This window comes from Macaca nemestrina, chromosome 3, assembly GCF_043159975.1.
Source record: "Macaca nemestrina isolate mMacNem1 chromosome 3, mMacNem.hap1, whole genome shotgun sequence".
NCBI lineage: Eukaryota > Metazoa > Chordata > Mammalia > Primates > Cercopithecidae > Macaca > Macaca nemestrina.
This window is the reverse complement of record NC_092127.1, coordinates 182112905-182133946: the sequence shown is the minus strand read 5'-3', so window position 1 is coordinate 182133946 and position 21042 is coordinate 182112905. Positions and strand designations below refer to the sequence as shown.

General features: G+C 39.9%; 1 protein-coding gene across 7 annotated transcripts in view; it reads left to right on the top strand.

Annotated features, from left to right (window-relative positions):
- The window catches only part of LOC105487912 (coiled-coil and C2 domain containing 2A), a 134102-nt gene that overhangs the window by 28440 nt on the left and 84620 nt on the right, over window positions 1-21042 (top strand). For all 7 annotated transcript variants that reach the window (XM_011751583.3, XM_011751581.3, XM_071093837.1 and 4 more), the window contains 4 exons: window positions 9047-9135; window positions 9438-9539; window positions 16789-16890; window positions 17906-18082. In XM_011751583.3, coding sequence (XP_011749885.2) covers window positions 9047-9135; window positions 9438-9539; window positions 16789-16890; window positions 17906-18082 — 470 coding nt within the window. The remainder of the gene's footprint in view (window positions 1-9046; window positions 9136-9437; window positions 9540-16788; window positions 16891-17905; window positions 18083-21042) is intronic.

The window sequence follows — 21042 nt, the reverse complement described above, 5'->3', positions numbered from 1 at the left end:
CAGAACTTGTTTGTGGTCCATCTCCCCTACTGGCATACACTTTCTATGAGAGTGGAGGCATTCATTTGTTTTGTTCACTGCCCCATCCCTATACCTTGAACACATAACAGGTGCTCAAAGAATATTTGTTGGTTGAATGATTGAAGAGTCAAGACAAGATTCTATAATCCAGCATTTCCAAAACTGGAGTTTATAGAATACTAGTATCCTCTTAGAAATGAACTGCTCCAAAAAAGACTTCAACTTGAGAAACTTTTCATATCATTTCTACTCTTGGAAATTCATGAAGTTTGTTCTGAGACTACACACACTTAACCCAGCATTTCTCACACAGTTCTTGGCCCTCCTGAATACCTGTTAATATTTTTTTCCACTCTGTAGAAGACAATGTGGAAGACTGAATCCTAAGTAGAATCTCCATGTCAAAATATATCTGTGATATTCTTGACAACTCTGAGAGTCTCTGAAAGTCCTGTTTGGAGCCTCGTGCCCTGTGCACCAACACAACAGCATGAGAGCACCAAGTCTTGTCCAGGCTGATGGTCCCCAAGTCTGCACCATCTGCTGAAGCACGAAGAAGAGGAAGGGGCACCAGACAGGGCCAGGATCCCAAGACCCCACATGAGAAAGAGACGCATGTGCCAGAGCAAGGGTTCCTGAGTTTTCAGCTAACATAAAATGAAAATGCTGGTGGGACTCGGAAAGAGTGAGCCTGGGAGAACTAGCAAAAAAGACAGTGATCAGAGAAGTCCCTCTAGAACACCTCAGCAAATGTGAACTATCATCAGTGCTGGGGCTCACATAGGGACAGCCAATTTGTTCTCAGCCCATTTTGACTTTCTTTTTATGTAGTGACACTTTCACAAGTGATACTGGTCTATTTCATAAAAGTTAGAAAATCAAGAGAAGAAATCAATGACCTATTTTCTTAAACTCTAGTTACAGCCACCAATAGGTTTTTGGGCCCATTTCTTGCCCTGGGTAAAAACCTGCCTGACAGTAAAGTCGTGTCCTGTGTACCCAGAGCATTAATTGTGGCTTAAAGGCTATCCTAGGGTCTTGTATCAGTTTGTCCACTAATTACATTTTTTAACCCTCAAAATTTGAAAGTTTTTAATTAGTGTGATTCAACTACATGCTTTGATTGACAACATACAGTTACAATATGTAACAGGGTGAAGCATATATAAATTTAAAAACAAAGAATGGTGACTTCACAGATTATCTATTTTTTAATTTTCTTTCCAACTTTTATTTTAGGTTCAAGGGATACATGTCAGGTTTGTTACATGGGTAAACTGCATATTGCGGGGTTGGTATACAGATCATTTTGTCCCCCAGGTAATCAGCATAATATCCAATAGGTAGTTTTTCAACCCTCACCTGCCTCCCACCCTCCACCCTCAAATAGGCCCAATGTCTATTGTTTCTTTTTCTTTTTTTTGGAAGACAGAGTCTCGTTCTGTTGCCCAGGCTGGAGTGCAGTAGCATGATCTCAGTTCACTGCAGCCTCCGCCTCCTGGCTTCAAGTGATTCTCCTGCCTCAGCCCCCCATGTAGCTGGGATTACTGGCACATGCCACCACACTCAGCTAATTTTTGGTATTTTACTAGAGATGGGGTTTCACCATGTTGCCCAAGCTGGTCTTGAACTCCTGAGCTCAGACAATCCTCCTGCCTCAGCCTCTCAAAGTGCTAGGATTACAGGCATGAGCCACCACGCCCAGCCTCTATGTTTCCTTCTTTTTGTCCATATGTAGCTCAATATTTAGCTCCCACTTACAAGTGAGAACATGCGGTATTTGGTTTTCTGTTCCTTCATTAATTCGCTTATGATAATAGTCTCCAGCTCCATCCATGTTGCTGCAAAGGACATGAATTCATTCTTTTTTATGGCTCTGTAGTATTCATGATGTATATGTACTACATTTTCTTTATCCAGTACACCACTGATGGGCACCTAGGTTGATTCCATGTATTTACTATTGTGAATAGTGCTGTGATGAGCATGTGAATACATGTGTCTTTATGGTAGAATGATTTATATTCCTTTGTGTGTAATGGGATTACTGGGCCAAATGATAGTTCTATTTTAAGTTCTTTGGGAAATCGCCAGACTGCTTTCCACAGTGGCGGAACTAATTTACATTCCCACCCACAGTGTATAAAGGTTCCCTTTTATTCTCAACTTTGCCAGCATCGTTATTTTTTGACATTTTAATATAGTAATGGCCATTTTCACTGGTGTAAGATGGAATCTCATTGTGATTTTATTTGGATTTCCCTAATGATTAGTGATATTGAGCATTTTTCAAATGTTTGTTGGCCACAAGTACATCTTCTTTTGAAAATTATCTGTTCACATTCTTTGCCCATTTTTCAATGGGGTTGTCTGTGTTTTGCTTATTGAATTGTTTAAGTTTCTTACAGGTTCTGAATATTAGACCTTTGTCAGCTGCATAGTTAGCAAATATTTTCTCCCATTCTGTAGGTTATCTGTTTGCTCTGTTGATAGTTTCTTTTGCTGTGCAGAAGCTCTCTAGTTTAATTAGGTCCCACTGGTCAATTTTTGTTTTTGGTGCAATTGCTTTCGGAGACTTCATCATGAAGTCTTTGCCAGGGCCAGTGTCCAGAATGATATTTCCTAGGTTTTCTTTTAGGGTTTCTAAAGTTTTAGGTTTTACATTTAAGTCTTTAATCCATCTTGAGTTGATTTTTGTATATGGTGAAAGGAAAGAGTCTTCTGCATATGGCTAGCCAGTTATCCCAGCACCTTTTATTGAATAGGGAGTCCTTTCCCCCATTGCTGTTATTGTAAGCTTTGTTAAAGATCAGATGGTTGCAGATGTGTGGCTTTATTTCTAGAAAGAGAGGAAGTCAAACTATCTCTATTCGCAAGCGACACTATTCTATACCTATATCTATTCTATATTCTAAACCCCATAGTCGGCTGGGTGTGGTGGCTCACACCTGTAATCCCAGCACTTTGGGAGGCCGAGGCGGGCAGATCACGAGGTCAGGAGATTGAGACCATCCTGGCTAACGTGGTGAAACCTCATCTCTACTAAAAATACAAAAACTTAGCTGGGCATGGTGGCGGGCACCTGTAGTCCCAGCTACTCGGGAGGTTGAGGCAGGAGAATGATGTGAACCCAGGAGACAGAGCTTGCAGTGAGCCGAGATCACACCACTGTACTCCAGCCTGGGTAACGGATCGAGACTCCATCTCAAACAAAAAAAAAAAGAAAAGAAAACCCCATAGTCTCTGCCCAAAGGCTCCTAGATCTGATAAACAACTTCAGCAAAGTTTCAGAATACAAAATCAATGTACAAAAATTAGTAGCATTTCTGTACACCAATAATGTCCAAGCTGAGAGCCAAATCAAGAATGCAATTCCATTCACAATAGCCACACAAAGAATAAAGCGCCTAGAAATACAGCTAACCAGGAAGGTGAAAGATCTCTACTAGGAGAAATTACAAAGCACTGCTGAAAGAAATCAGAGATAACACAAACAAATGAAAAAACATCCCATTCTCATGGATAAGAAGAATCAATATTGTTAAACTGGACATACTGCTCAAAGCAATTTAACATCCAGTGCTATTCCTATCAAACTACTGATGATATTTTATACAGAATTAGAAAAAAAACTGTTATAAAATTCATTCGGAAGGAAAAGCGAGCCCAAATAGCCAATATGATCCTAAGCAAAACGAAGAAAACTGGAGGCATCAGACTGCCTGACTTCAAACTATACTGCAAGGATACAGTAACTAAAACAGCATGGTATAGGTACAAAAACAGGCATACAGACCAATGGAACAGGCTAGAGAGCCCAGAAATACATTTTTCCTCTCAGCCCTGTTATTCTCCCATTTTTGCTACTGAAGTCAAGCTGGCTTTTGCCCCATGCTCTTCCTACCCCCTTATCTCTATATTTTATAGTCTATCCTGGAATTTTGCATTAGGGAAAGATAATTTTGTGGTGAGGTTTGAGCATTTGGAATGGAGAAGCAGAAGTAAAAGGTAGTTTAGGCCTGTGTCCCTGTAACTCTTTTTTCCACTACCCCTGCAATAATTATGGAAATACTAGGTTTTCCTTGCATATTTTTAAGTTGACATAAATTTTTATCATACTTTTAAATATTTGCCAAAGATTTAGAGGAATTACCAAAATGTTTTCCAGAGTAGCTACAGCAATTTATATTCCTACCAGCACAGAAATTTTAATTTATCCACATCCTTGTCAACACTTGTTATTATCTCTCTTGTTTATTATACTCATCCTATAGGGGTGAAGTGGTACCTAATTGTGGTTTTGGTTTCCATTTTCCTAATGACTAATGATGTTAAAGATCTTTTCGTGTGCTTGTTAGCCAATTGTACGTCTTTCTCAGAGAATGCCTATTCATGTGCTCTGCACATTTTAAAAGCAGGATCTTTGTGGCATATGTCTTATATGTCAATAAAACTGCTTTTAAGGAAAAACGTAGGTGAGGCATCAGGATTCTGGATCACATCAATTTGTGGACATAACATGAGAGGAACAGAAAATTATCTAAAATGAAATGCCTGTTTGTTAGGAAAACATGGTTGTGTTTTCTGAGGGATCAGGTATAACCGAAGTGCTTAGGAGAAAAATGGAGAGTGTCCACTACTTTACTAAGCCTGAAAAGAGAAAGAACTGGGGAACAATGAGTATGGGTGATAGAAAAGAGGAGCGAGAGTGCAGAGAAGATCTGAAAGCCATTTCAAACATAAGGCTCACGTAGCCTTGGGATTAATGGGTTTGCTAGGCAGCAAGAGCAACATTGCTGAACATCTAGTCTCTTGCTGTGTCTGATGAAAAACATCACTTTGCCAAAGAAATCCACATTTCATACTACATTGACATTATATATATATTTTTAATGGAATGTCCTAAAATTCTGTCATTATCCATAAGTTCTTGTATGCCCTCAAATCACATCTTAATTAAAAAAAATATTTTCATCACACTTTGCATTTGATGCTACAGAAACTTTATTCATGTCAGGTTTTCCTAGCTGGGTCAAAGGGCCATTTTCTGAATATGCCTCTTTTTGTAAATGTGAAATCAAGGCCTTCCTCGAGCCTGGCAGATCAGTTCTCACCTGCAGGGCTTGAAAGGGAGATCCAGTTTGAGATCATGTAGCTGATTAGTAATGGAGTGGAGCAACTGACAATAAATTAGAAGAAAAATGTTTAATGAGGGTTGTCTTAGTATTTCCAGCTGTTTAAAGAAACCCTGTTTGCCATATTCTACCAAGACAAAAATGAAAGTACTTAACCCCATTAGCTATGATGTCAAAGGGAGTGAACTGGTACCTTTGGCTTCCATGAATGTCATGTTAGTAATATTATCTTTTTAAAAAAGTCTTCATCATTACTGGTTTCAAACAAATGAAGATTACATTCATCTTGTTTGAAATACCTTTTTAAGTATAATATCCCTCACATCATCATGGCTCCTTTCTATGTTTTTCCTTCACTGATCTAATACTACAAAAACCGAGTTCAAAAGTCTCCCAATACGTTTCTTGCTCTCAGCTGGTCACAGTCTAGTTGGGGAGATGACATGCCATCAGCTAGTTGTACAGACCTGATTTGGAAATCTTTAAATCCTCTACATGTCTTTTACTAGCACAGACTTTAAAAACAAAATCAGTAAAAAGATCAGTGGTTGCCAGAAAGTAGAGGGGAGGGAGGGCCGAACGGGTGGAGCACAGAAGATTTGAAGGGCAGTGAGACTACTCTGTATCATTTGATCATGCTGGATATGTATCATTATAGCTTTATCCAAATCTATAGAATATACAGCACCAGAACTAAATCCCCAGGCAAACTATGGATTTTCGGTGATTGATGAGTCACTGCAGGTTCATCAATTGTAATGAATGTGCCACTCTGGTGGGGGGGTACGAGCATCAGGGAAACTAAGCATGTTGGGGCTGGGATATATGGGAAGTCTCTGCAACTTCCCCTCAACTTTTTTGAGGACCTAAACTGCTCTAAAAAATAACGTCTATTAAAAGTGATAAATTTCATAATTTCAAAAAGGAATCAGGCAAGAGCTACTTTTTATGGTTTCAAAAATTGTCAATGTTTTTTAAACTAATAATAAGACTACTTCAGTTTCTTTATTCAGAAGAGATAGTGTTTAATAAAATATGTTGTCTCTCTTTTAAAGAATAATTCATAAAATTGTTCTAGTAAACCATGTACAAGTAATAACTGTTTTATGTAAACTAAAAAAAACCCTGAATTTTTTAAGGGGGTGTAAACAAGATTATTTTTCATGTTCATAAAAACTTATTAGTTTTGAAAAAGGCTTCTCACGGGTGATAGAGGGGGTTGGTGACAGGGACAGTGGCACAGTAAATGGTCAGCCAGAGGAAAGCATTGGCAAGAAGCAGGGTTTCAGTCTAGAAGCCCCCGTTTACCCACCCAGGCATCCCACACACGCTTACTGATACTTACAGTGTGCCTTCCCTGCGTGGCTGGGGACATTAGAACCTGGAGAGGAAATGGGTACTAATCAAATAGCCTAACAAATGCAATCATGTGTCATTTAATGACAGGGATACATTCTGAGAAATGCATAGCTGAGTGATTGTATCATTATGGGACTATGATAAAGCATACTTACACAAACCTAGATGGTGTATGTGTGTGTGTATATATATATATATATATATATATATATATATATATATATATCTGTATTTTTTCAATATGGAAAACCAAATGTCCCAGCATCATTACTGAATATCAATTATTCCTCCTACTTGATCTGCAAAGCCAATATCAGGTGCCATAGATCAGATCTCTACATATGCTCCATTATAATCCTATGGGACCACCGTTGTATATGGGGTCTGCCATTGACCAAAACTTCTTTGTGCAGTACAAAACCATATATAAATTCAAACTATGACAGATGAAGGAAGTCTCATGACTCTGTGCATATGTCACAGGAACATAATCACATAATCTACCATAGTTATATTATCTTTAAAATGAAAAATGACTTGATTTTAAGTGAGTTTTAAAAGAATGCCAAAAAAATTGTATTAAGCTAATGGAGATTCTCTTAAAGAACTTTGAACCTCAACACATGCATGCCAGACTCTAATCATTACCCTAAATATTTCATGCCTCCATACAGGCATTAAGTGATAGTTGGGGGCATGATATAAGTAGTATTTTATAGCTTTCTATCACACGTATGGAAGAAGGCACTACCCAAGAAACAGAGTGGCTGTGCTGCAGAAATGGGCGTTGAGGCCGGTGATTATTGTCTTTTCTTGCATAAAGCAGGCTCAGGAGGAACCTGCAGACCTGTTATCTTTGCCTTCTCTCTGCCACTTTTCCTCCTAGCTCTCTTACTTTCATCTGCTTCCTTCCTCCCAAGATAGTGTCATTGTCTACAAGTGTGAGGATCCTTCTCTCCTCAGGAAACTCCTTTCTTAAAGCTTCAGCACTCACCATGGTTGAAAGCCTTCCCAAGCCTTTACTGTTCAGTCTGGCCCCTGTCCCAGAGCTTGGTGTCCTGGACAAGCACCGCAGACTCATCTGGCCCCAGACAAATTCACTCCGACACCTCCCAGTCTGACTTCCCCCTCTCATTTTTCTTTCTCAGCAGCATCAAACTCCTCGTGTTGAAACCTCAGATTCCCTCACTCTTTCCTTATTTCTCTATACTGGGGTCCTCCAGGTTGAGTGTGTGTTTAAACTCCCTGGTTGTCTGGGCTGTACCTCCAGGTTTTGGAGTATGCCTGAAAATCTGTGTATCTAAAAAGTTCCCAGAAGATACTACTGCTGCCGCTGCTACTGGTCATTTTTCCATACCTACCAATCGCCACTAGGCCCTATTGTATGTGGCCTGTCTTACTGACTCACATTGACCCCCTTTCCTTCCTATCTCATACCAGGGCATCCTGGCTGGGGTCCCTGGCACCTCACCCACTCCACCCCAACCATCCTGTGGTGCAGCTTCTGAACAGGCTGCTTGCATTCATGTCCTCCTCCCTGCACATTCTTCACGACATCCACACTGCTTGGGGAATATACCCGAGGCACCTTAATGTGACATCAGAGGCTTTCCCTAACTTGACCCCAAAATCCTTTTGTAATCTTGAGTCCTTCTTCATCCCAGTAGAGACACTCTGCTCCACCCATGCTAACATTCTGTTCCTCAAAGACTCCATTTTACTTCTGCCTCTTTTGTAATGGTTTAGAGAATTGGGGAATGTGGGACTGGGACCAAATGCCAAGAATTCCACATCCTAGGTGTGTGATTGTAGAGCCATTTATCACACAGGGCTGCAGAGCCTTCATCTTTGTGATACTTGGTGATCATAATCCCTGGGGTACTCCTCACAAAGACAGCAGAAAAACTGTTGAGAAATGCATTTGATGCAGGTATCACAGAACCTGGCACACAATAGCTGCCTGATAGTTCATTGTATTTATGGGTAAATTCAATAATATATACAAAATGTATATTGTCTCTATGATAGCCCAGGGCCAGGTCTGGGCCTCTAGAAAAGGTTTCTCTTATCAAAGATACCAGTGCAATTGAAAGTTAAACCCGGAAACCCCAAACTCATTAGCCAACCATTCACCTGACAAGCCTGTTTCTCAAATCAACAAATGTGAGAGCCTTTTCCCAGTGGCAATTGAACTGGTAAGTATTCATGTGCCTTGAACAGTCAAATGTCATTCATTTCATTCTTGGTTAAGTCAAGATGACAGTGCCAGCCAGGACTGAGGTTTTGGCTCTCAGTTTCAGAAAAGCCAAGACATGTACTTACTATGTCAAAAGGATGGTTGTCAGCATGGTCTCATGTTTGCTTATGTGAAGTTCTAAATGTGCCAAATAAAATTATGTTCTCTTATTTCTTTTTAAATTTAACCTTCCCTTTTGTGGGGAGGGAATTGTTTTAAAGTAATTTTCCTTTTTCTTTCCTTATTTTCTTTTTTTTTTGTTTGTTTTGTTTTTGTTTTTGTTTTTGTTTTTTAGGCTTACCTCCAATTCCTTCAACTTCCAGAACAGGCTTTGCAGAATTTTCCATGAGGGGACGCATGAGGGAGAAATTGCAGGCTGCGAGGGTGAGAGAAACCACATGAATATTCTGTTCAGTGCTGACTGCAATCTTCCAGGCCTTGTCTAGCTTACTTTTTATGCTCCAAACTGCATGGATTTGAATGCCATTCAATTTGTCTTTCAAGTTTTAAATGTTAATGTCTTATTTTGCATTGGCACAGATGAAAATTATGCTTCAGAATTTAATGTCACTTTTCGAAACCATTTTCCTTGTTCTTACCCCTTAAAGGATAGAATGTATTTTTCACTGATTATTTCTCAGCATTCCTGACATCATGTAGCAGTAAATTTCTGTTTGACTTTTTAGTCCAAAGCAGAAAGTGCATTGCTGCAGGAAATCCCCACTCCTCGGCCCAGGCGCTTACGAAGTCCCAGTAAGAAAGAACTGGAGACCGAATTTGGCACAGAGGTGAGAAATACTCTCTCTACTTTGTGATCAAAACCAGTAAAGCAGAATATAAAGTTTCCAGCAAAAGTTTTTAGAGCAGAGCTATGCACAGAGGAGGTATTAAATGCTTATTAATAATTATAATACACTGTGGGGGACTGAGGTGGGAGGATCACTTGAGTCCAAGAGTTCAACACCAGCCTGGGCAACAGAGCAAGTCCCCACTCCTACTAAAAATAAAAATAAAAAATTTAGCTGGGCATGGTGGCTTATGCCTGTAGTCCCAGCTACTCGGGAAGCTGAGGTGGGAGGATCACTTAGGCCTAGGAGGTCAAGCCTGCAGTGAGCTATGATTACACCACTGCAGTCCTGCCTGAGCAACAATGAGACCCTATTTCAAAAATATTAATAATTACAATAGCTACTATTTATAAGGTACTACTCTGTGCCAGGCATTTTGCTACCTTTGTCCCATGTTAGCATATTTCATTATCCCTACAGGGCAAGTACTATTATTTTCATTCACATTTAACAGACGAGGAAACGGAGGGTCACAGTAGATGTGAAACCACCCTGGGTCACAGAGCATGCATGTAGAAGAATCCGGATTTGATCCCAGCTCTATATCATTTCCAGTCTCTCTCATTGGGTCAGCATTGCTGGATCCATGGATCTTCCTGGAAAGCAGGGAGAGAGATAAAAATGCAGTAGAAAAATAGAGTCAGATGATGCTAAGGGTCCTCGAATGTCACATTTAGGAGCCTCAGTAGTTTTCTACAAGCCATGGAAAGCTATTGACAACAGGAAGGGGAGGCAGTCTGAATGCACTAGAGTGAATTTCGTTTGCATTTGAGGTGCTGGTGAGGAATCTCAACATGTGTTCCTCCAGAGACACAGAGGAAGGGCCTAGACCTGGAGAAACAGATTTAGGAAGTGTTTCTACTGTGGTGAGTGTTGAAGTTTTGAGAGTGCCTTTGGAGAAAACCTTAGAGTTAAAGCCCTTGAGGAGGAGAGGGAGCCAGGAAAAGAAAAACAGAGGGGTAAGCGCTATGACAGCAAAAAAAGGAACAGAAAGAAAAACAGCAAATGGCTCAGGAGGTGTTTGCAACTCCAACCCAATTGGTTTTTTATTGTTTTTATTGGTTTGGGTTGTTTTTAACCATTAAGACAAAGAAGCCCAGGCTCTAGGGATATTTCTGATTTTTTAAATGATGCCTTTTCTTTTTCTATGATGAGGTGTTATAAAATGTTACCTATATTCACCCCAAAGAAGTCACAAGTTGCATAATTATAAGGAACGTTGCAGCCTTGCTTATGTTTTGTGGTCTTCAGTAGGAACCCTAATCAGTCCAATGAAATGGCTTTATGACTATTTGTTATGCGCCTTCATGATCCATTCTACTGAAAAAGCATTTCTTTCCTTTAATTCCCATTTATTTTCTTACTACAAAAGCCATAATTTACAAATCTTGGAAAATAAAGAAAAATATCTATAATCCCATCAGCTTGACACAAGTACTTTGGTTATTTTCATGGGCATGTGAGGCTAAGCATCTGGTCATGTTGGCTAAGTGATAGGAGGTTCTGGTCTTTTATATCTGGCTTTTTCTATACCTTCTGACTGAAAATCATTTCACAACATCATTTCAAAAAATAGATATCATAATTCATGTAGCTGTCACCGTCCATGGGCCACAAATACTGATATCTCAAATAAAGCTGGAAGTTGTAGAAGTAAAAATATACTCCCTTGGCTACTAGGGTGTTTATTTCTCCTTGTGATCAGACTTGGCTTGTATGTTCATAATATTCCATATTCCCTAAGTACCATTCTTATGGTATTGAGGCAAATATCAACTGCTTTGTCTTTAGACCAAGTCACATATTCATAATAGAACATCTCACAATCACATTTCTTCATGTATATACCTCAAATCTAGAAGGAATATCTAAAAAATGGTTCAATATCCTATTCGTCAAAAAATGGAGTACACAAAGAGCACAGATGCTGAACTTCAGCTGCCCAGGGCTAAAGGCTGCCAACCTCACTCACTAGTGATGCGATTTTTGAGTTTAGCTACTCTACAGACCCCACTTCCTGCCTCTATAAAATAGGGGTAATTCTAGAACCTAGTTCTTGGTATTGTTTTGAGGACTAAAGGAGTGAATACATGTTATAGTGTTTCATGTAGTTCCGGGCACATGGTCAGCCCTCTCTATTTAAAAGTATTAGTGACTGTTAGATGCTGTATACTCAGAGAGAAAAGGGGTAACAAGTTAGGAATACTTTGGTCAGTAATCCAAATTTACCAATGCAACCGTTGCTTAATATCTTTTGTATTTCCTTTCACTTTATACTCAGCAGACTTGTGATACGTGAACAAATGCAAATCTCTAAGAACACATAAACATCAAAGTAGAAGTAACACAGAACCTTGAAAACTTAGCCTCCACTAGATATGACCAAAATTTTTCTACATGTGGCCCTAGTTCCCTGTCTCAGACTAGCCAAGATCTGATCCTTGAACCTAATCTACCTGTCACCCAGCCAGCATTTATGAGAAACTCCCTGCCAGGTGTCCAATAGGCTCAGAACATACAGTGATGGCAGTGAGAGCTCACCCTTGAGGAGCTCAGTGGGGTTTACAGCCAGTGGGGATATAGGGGGATTCAGCTCTGTGGTGGGTGCTGTTAGCAGCCCAACAAAATGGCACCTCGTCCCAGCCTCAAAATCAGGTTATATAAAAATTAGTCCATGGCTTTCTTTGATCTGACGCCCAACGCACAAGTAGCAAAAGGATAAATAGCTACATTGAACTTCATCAAAATTAAAAACTTGTGCTTCAAAGGAAACCATTGAACAAGCTAAGAAGAACACATGAAATGGAGAAGTTATTTGCAAATCATGTATCTTCATTAGTAACAGGACCAGTATCAAGCATATACAAAAATTTCAGGGGTCTACAAGACAATCAGATTAGGGTGTCTTTTAAGAAATTGGTTTAGATTATGGTTTAGAAGAGAGATCAGGGCTAGAGCTAATATATTTTGTAATTATGCTCTAACAAAAGCAGTGAGACTTGAATTGGTCTAGCTCAAGTTAGAAAGGGCCAAAGCCTTCTTGTGGGATACAAAAAAATTTAAGGGTGAGAAAGAATTCCTAGATGGATATGTGCACATATGATAGGCACTCAGTATTTTATTGCTGGATTGATATTGAATGTAATTATTACTTTATGATTATACAAATGTATTATAGTTCTTTAAAATTTAATTCAGCATGTTCAATGTTTTTAAGTATAATTAATGGCCTTAAATGTATTAACATAATTGACTTTAAAACTTTTTAAGATTTTGACAAAAATTACATTTATACTTTTTAATCAAGTCCGTAAATACTGTAATAAAACCATCAATACTGCAATAAATCACATCAATGAAATTATATTATCTGAGCATATTTTCTATACCAACCCAATGGAAAGAAACAAAAATAATAATTTCCACATATTTTGCCACATGGAATTTAACCTAATTATTTTCTAGATTACTAATGTTAAGCTTTCTGCCTGGTCTTCTGTTTTATTATCATCATTTTCACAGCTCTCTAAAGCCCAAGGCTTGCCTATACAGAGCCAAGTTTCTCTCTCATGGGTTGACTTCTCGGTTTGTTTTGTGTGTTTTCAAACACATCAGTCTCTCTCCTGTGCTATAGGAGGTGGAGCAGACAGGAATAGAATGGCATCATCGACAATGCATGAGAAAGTCTTAGCCCTATTTTACAAGAGGACCTGACTTGGCAGAATCTTAAAAAGCCTTCCTGACCAAGCACAGGAATCTGATCTTTATTCTACTGCAGTTTTTAAAAATCCTAGGCTGGGTGCAGTAGCTCACACCTGTAATCCCAGCACTTTGGGAGACTGAGGTGGGCGGATCACAAGGTCAGGAGTTCAAGACCAATCTGACCAACATAGTGAAACCTTGCCTCTACTAAAAATACCAAAAAAATTAGCCAGGCATGGTGTCAGGTGCCTTTAATCCCAGCTACTCGGGAGGCTGAGGCAGGAGAATTTCATGAACCTGGGAGGTGGAGGTTGTAGTGAGCCGAGATTGTGCCACTGCACTCCAATCTGGGTGACAGAATGAGACTCTGTCTCAAAAAAAAAAAGAAAAAATAATCCTTATACTGGGTAATACTCATCTGCTTCTCTCCTCATCCTCAAAAACATTTAAAATACTGAAATTTACCAAGAAAAATAATAACTTCATTTAGCATTACATTGTGGAATGTATTGATTAGCACAACTTCAACTTCTGTACAATTTAGTTGGTAGATAACTATTTAACCTTAACACTACAAAATGAGAAAATGAAGGAGAAGTATAGAATTCAACATAAAAGGAAACTATATATAGTCGCTCGATATTAGGATAGATTATACCCAACTGACACCCTCGTTTTTATTTTGGCCATTACTGGACATCTAGCTGCACATAAGTGAAATTTAACAGCACCTCACTTTAGCCGTACCTCCAGGTTTCATTCCAGGGCTATCCCTGCCTCGCCAAGGCTTGCGGAGGCCCACTAATGTATTCTGACACATACGCAAGACTGGAAGCACCAGGAGCTTAACACCCTCTGGTGCAATGACCAACTATGTAGAGGCCAAGGGGAAACTTCCTTGTCACCCTCTGAAAGTTCACTGAAAATCAGCTGACAAAAGGCAGAGTAATAGGAGAAAAGGCATACACATTTATTAATGTGCAAGGAGTACAGATAGTTATGTACCCTTCATCCTAGAGGAAACAGAGGTGGAGAAGTGTGGGTGATTTTAGTGAGCAGCAAATGATTTTTAGGAATTCTATGGGCTCAAAGAACATAACAGTGGCCTCAGACAAAGTCCGCTGGGCCCGCAGAGCAGACAATGGTTTTTGACTAAAGTCTGTCCAAGTGTGTTGATGAACTTCAGTCTTTCTTCCTGCAATATGGGTACAGTTAATGAACACTCAAGGGAGGGACTAAAGGTCACTGTCTTCTTCTTTGGCAGGTTTGGACTCAGGCAGCTAAGGGAACTTCGGAGAACAACTTCATCCTGTGCTTTAGGAGAGACAGGGAATTTGGCATCCAGGGTAGGGGAGGTCAGAGAGACCTTGAGGCTTCTTCTTCAGTTCAGCATGTCAAAGCACCTTATTTTGGGCCATCTGTTTCTGAAACCCTCCAATCACCTGGGGGACAGAAGCCATTAGACAAATATTCCCCTCTTCTGTGTCCCTGGTGGACAATTCTGACAAGCAGTCTGCATGACTCCTCAGAGGATCCTTGTGGGTTAAACTCTCTTGCCCACAGTGGTAGACTTCTCAATCAAGTTCTCCTGCACTCCCTTTCTATCTGCTTTATTCTTCCCAGTCCCCAATTCCTGTTCTTTGGTGTCACTTCTCAGAGTCAACTACAGGCATAGAAAAACCCTTGCCACAGGCTCTGGTTTCCCACGGGCCAAACTAAAATGTTTAGTCATATCATGTGCATACAAACTATAGACCAAAACAAAAGACATGTAAGAAAAAGCTAGTAATGTGATAATAACAGCTACCATTAATGTACCTAACTGGTTATATTTTATGTACATTTCCTTATTTGATGCTCTACTCAAGTGGCCTAAGTTCTTAGTAAGTGGTAGAGTTAAAATTCAAAGCCAGACAGTCAGACTTCAGAGCCGATGGTTTCAATTGCCAAGCTCTACAGGACAGTGCCTGATATGCATCAAACAATTTGAGTCCAAAAAGAGAGTTCATTTTAGGATGGAGAAAGGAAGTTTTGTGTGGTCTTGAGGAACAGGTAGGACTTAGGAAGGATATATTGAAGGTCCCCAGTGAAGATGGCACACTACATTACTGTTGTTGGGTGACAGTTACTCCATGCTATGAAATAATTCTCAGTCCATATAATAATGATGAAGTTTCTGTCATAGGTAGAATAAGTATGTTCCTTCTTGCTATGAACACCTATATGTACTACTGGGATGGCTTAGAATTGCTCACAATTGCTTGGCATTTAGATTGTGCTTCATGAAAAAGGAGGAGTATCTGGGTTTTAAAAGGGGTGGATTAGAAGGAGAGATGGGTAAGAAGTTGGAAACAGCACCTTGCAGATTAGCTTTCAGAGGCAAAAGGGAATATCCATATGATAACTATCACATAGAGCAAGTAGAGGCAGACGGCTCAGCTTCCCGGGGTGGATAGCAGGACCAGAGGCTGAGTGAAGACAGGCCATGTGCCCTAGAGGATGTATGTTGGACTTATTTACAATCAGACATGATTAATGGTTTTCTTTATAGACTATTTGGAAATGATCCTCTGTGAAGTGGATAATCTTAATTTATAGGATCAGATAACACTTTTTTTTTTTTTTTTTTTTTTTTTGAGACGGAGTCTTGCTCTGTCTCCCAGGCTGGAGTGCAGTGGTACAATCTTAGCTCACTGCAACCTCTGCCTCCCAGGTTCAAGGGATTTTCCTGCCTCAGTCCCCGAGTAGCTGGGATTACAGGCGCCTGCCACTACGCCTGGCTAATCTTTATATTTTTAGTAAAAGTGGGGTTTCACTATGTTTGCCAGGCTGGTCTCAAACTGCAGACCTCAGGCGATCTGCCGGCCTCGACCTCCCAAAGTGCTGGGAGTTCAAGCATGAGCCACTGCATCTGGCCAACAGTTTTCATTTTAAAGCTTATTGAGTATACAATTTTATATTTGTTTAGTCTTGAGAGAGACCAGTTGAGTAAGAAAATATTCAGCAACATCAACCTTCAAATATACAGTCATGCATCACTTAATGATGGGGATATGTCCTGAGAAATGTGTTCTTAGGCATTTTGGTCATTGTGTGAACACCATTGTGTGAATGTACCTACACAAACCTAGATGGCATAGCCAACTACACACCAAGGCTACAAACCTGAAGAGCATGTTACTTTTCTGAATACCATAGCAATGTAACACAATGGTAAGTATTTTTTTATGTAAATATAAAAAGGGTAGAGTAAAAATACCATATTTATAGTCTGTACGACCTCTGTCATGCATGCAGTTCTGCAGGTTGTCGCTATGGAGGGCATGACTGCATATGAAATTTGCCAGCATTCCATGCCTTAGGAATGATAAGATGCAACAGCAGTCAGAAGATAAGCCTTTGGGGCAGGGGGGTTAACCTTCATTTTAGAACAGCCTAAGTTTCTTGGTTTAAATGGCTTATGCATCATTTTTTTCCACTCATATAGCCAGGGAAAGAGGTAGAAAGTACTCAACAAGAAATTGATTCCCGAAGTTATTCAAGAGTCAAGTTCCGTGATTCTGCACGAAAAATCAAGCCTAAACCCCAGGTGAGAAATCTTGTCTTTTTAAACCATTTGTTCGTTTGTGCTTTTTACAAATATCCAATGAGAAATGACTACAGGCCAGGTGTGGTGGCCCGTACCTGCAATCCCAGCACTTTGGGAGGCCAAGACAGGCAGATCGATTGAGCACAGGAGTTCAAGACCAGCCTGGACAACATGGCGAAACCCCATCTCTACAAAAAATACAGAAATTAGCCAGGCATGCTGGCACATGCCTGTGGTCCCAGCTACTTGGGGGGCTGAGATGGGAGGATCACTTGAGCCCATGAGGTCAAAGCTGCAGTGAGCCATGATTGCGCCACTGCACTCCAGTCTGGGTGACAGAGTGAGACCTCATCTCTAAATTAAAAATAAATAAATGACTACATACACAACCTGACTCCTGTTGCCATGCAGTCTGCAAGAAAAAAGTATGAGAAGTGATTCCAACTTTCATACTAGCTGGAGAGATCAGAATATTGCCTGACTTGAGGAAGAGGGGGTGCATGGAAAGACATGAAATGTTGGTGATGAGACAATTTGTTCAGCTCTGAAGTTGCCCCAGCTTTCATTACAGGAAAAAAGGAGAGTACTAACTCAAAAAGAGAAACAACAAAAAAAGGTCATTTGTTTAAAAATTTCTGTATCTCTCATAATAAAACAAAAAACTATCTCAGCATTGGCTGATAAAACAATAAATCCACTGTTTGTCATTTTAATAACCTTATCTAAAGTGTTTACTACTATAAATAATATATTTATGTACTTATTGGAATGTAAATAATTGCTGGGTTTTTTTAAAAGTCACTGATTAGAGTTACTATTAAAGGAGGCCTCCCACTGCCTGTGGCAGGTATTAAAGTTTATTACCAGTAATCTCACACCTTTAACTAAGACAGTATGCTTCGGAGGCCTGGAATACGCCTGATCCCATTAGCATCAAGCCAGCTGTCAGTTAATTGTGCAGAGCCCATTACAGCTTATAAATGGGAAATTGCGATTGCTCCTTGCTTTTCGTTAGGTTCCACCTGGCTTCCCTTCTCCAGAAGAGGCCTACAACTTCTTTACTTTCAGCTTTGATCCCGAACCAGAAGAATCAGAGGAAAAGCCAAAAGCAAGACATAGAGCGGGAACTAATCAAGAGGAGGAGGAAGGGGAAGAAGAAGAACCACCTGCACGAGGAAGAGGAAAGGAAATGGTATTTAATATCAGGATGGTAATGTGTGGGTGGAGGGCTAGGAGGAAAAGGGTGATCTACCTGCAAGAAAGAAAGTGGCTGAGGAGAAAACCCACCACCACCAGGAAAATGACACTCCACATGAGTTGAAATCCCAAGTACTGAATTCACATGGCTCCCTGTGCTCTGGGTTAGACCCTACAATGTGGTAAGAAGAACCTTGATTAAACCTGTTTATCTTTCTTTTGTGAAAAAAAAAAAATTAAATAATGTGGCTTGTGGATTTTTCTTGCTAGACTCCACAAAATGATTAGTATTTATTCCATGTGCAAAGTATGTTCCTCTGCAAGGCAAATGAAACCTCAGTCTCTCTCTTATCGCAACCTTACAAAGTAAGCAGCTTTTTGTGCCCAAACACCACACCCGGGCTACAACTCAAATTCTGCAACTGTGGGTGGTATGTGTGAGATAAAAGGAGAACATACCATTTAAAAATGGGCAAAGGCATTGAATAGACATTTCTTCAAAGAAGACATGCAAATAGACAATAAGTCCATAAAAAGATACTTTACACCATTCATCATAAGGGAAGTGCAAATCAAACCCACAATGAGATACCCCTGCACAGCCATTAGAATGGCTCTTATCAAAAACAAAACAAGTGTCATAGAGGATATGGAGAAATTGGACTTTGATGCATTGCTTGCAACCACGTAAAATAGTGCAGTTGCTGTGAAAAACAGTATGGTGGTTCTTCAAAAGTTAACCACAGAATTATAATATGATCCAGCAATTCAATTTCACTCTGTGTATATATCCAAAAACATTGAAGACAAGAACTTGAACATATACTTGTGCATCAATGTTCATAGCAGCATTATGCACAAAAGCCAAAAGGTAGAAGCAACCCAAGTGTTCATTGGCAGATAAATGGATAAACATAAATATACAATGGAATAGTATACACCCTCAGAAAGCATGGACATTCAGACACATGCCACAACATAGATACACCTTGAAGACATTACACTAAGAAAAATAAGCCAGTCACAAAAGAATAAATATTCTGTGATTTCACTTATATGAGCTACGTTGTATAGTCAAAATCATAGAGACAGAAAGTAGAATGGTGGTTGTCAGAGACTAAAGGAAGGAATCAAAGTTGTTATTTAATGGGCATAGAATTTCAGTCTGGGAAGATGGACAGATGGTGGTAATGGTAGGACCACAACGTGAATTTACTTAATGCTACTGAACTGTTCACCTAAAAATGGTTAAAATGGGCTGGGCGCGGTGGCCTGTAATCCCAGCTTTGGGAGGCCGAGGAAGGTGGATCACCTAAGGTCAGGAGTTTGCGACCAGCCTGGCCAACATGGTGAAACCCCGTCTCTACTAAAATTACAAAAATTAGCTGGGTGTGGTGGCAGGTACCTGTAATCCAGCTACTCAGAAGGCTGAGGCAGGAGAATTACTTGAACCCGAGCGGCGGAAGTTGCAGTGAGCCGAGATCGTGCCATTGCACTCCAGCCTAGATGACAGAGCAAGACTCTGTCTCAAAAAAAAAAAAAAAAAAAAAAAGAAAAAAAAAATGTTAAAATGGTGGACTTTATGTTATATATATTTTACCACATTAAAAATAATGAAAACACCCTAGGATATTCTAGTATTCGCATAATTGGCTTAATTCTCTGCTTTGCTTATAATCTCCTCCTTTGAAAAATGCCTCCCAGAAATGCACTTCTTTTACCTAGATTTATAGAAGCTCAGGAATATTTTAGCTTATACTGTAACAATCGTTCTGCAAATCAGCATTCAGCTCATTCAGTGTTGCTTGAGTGTCCTCCTGACATGACAGCTAACTTCCCAAAAGCAAGTGATCTAGGAGAGAACCCAAAAAATAAGCCACACTTCCTTTTATGACCTAGTCTCAGGAGCCACACACTGTCACTTCTGCCATATTCTACTCAGGAGAAGCAAGTCACGAGGCATAGTGCACTCTCAAATGGAGGAGAATTGGGCTTCACCTGTTGATAGAAGTCTCCAGTTGTGAACATCTTCTGAGATTATGACACTTTCCACCAAAGGCCACTTCTCCCTTCCTTTTGCCTATTCACTGCCCCAGAAGCTCTGTTTTCCTAAAATCACACACATTTTAAATCACACACATTTTGAAGCCCCTTCCCTATAGTCCATGCTCTGCTCTGCCCGGACACTTTTAAAGTATTTTCATCTTCAAGGTTGATTTAGTCTTTTTGAACAAAGTTTTAGATCCTCTGTAGCCCCTTTTGCTAGCTTCCCTTTTCTGTCTTCTCTGCAGTTTTTCTCTGGGTGATTTTGCTCACCACAAAGCAGAGGTGGGGCAGGAGAAGGAAGATTACACACTGCCATCTGGTGATCTTCCTCTTTTCACTTGTTCGATGTTTCGACATTCTCTGTCTTCAAGCTAAGTTAAAAGCATGGTTTCTACATAGATTCCCTTTTTCTTTCCCTACTGTTGCGTGTACATGGGGAGGAAATATTAAGAGGCAAGTAGCTAGACTGCCATCGTTGTCTTCAGCTACCTGAAAGTCTCCACAGGATTTTAAAAGATGTTGCTCATAAATGGATACCAGGTTTAAATTTTTAAAAGAAGGAGAAAGAAAAAGAGGAAGGGGGAGAAGATGTTTGGAAAATATCCAAACAAAATCAATATATGTCAGCTAACATTTGTGATTATAGCCTCTTTGCTTTGAATTTTTAAGTGCATCATTTAATTTTATCCCCACAAAGTGCTTAGAGGTAAACTCTATTACTATAACCATCTTATAAGTGAGGAAACTGAGGATCAGATGGTTAAATAAGCAGTTTCAAATTCCTCAGACAGTATATGGTGAAGCTGGGATTTAAACCTAGGCAGTCTGAACAGGGTGTGTAGACTGTGCACCTATACACTTGGTGCCTTTTCCCTTGGTTTAGTGCCAGGTGGAAGGTTAAACTGCTAC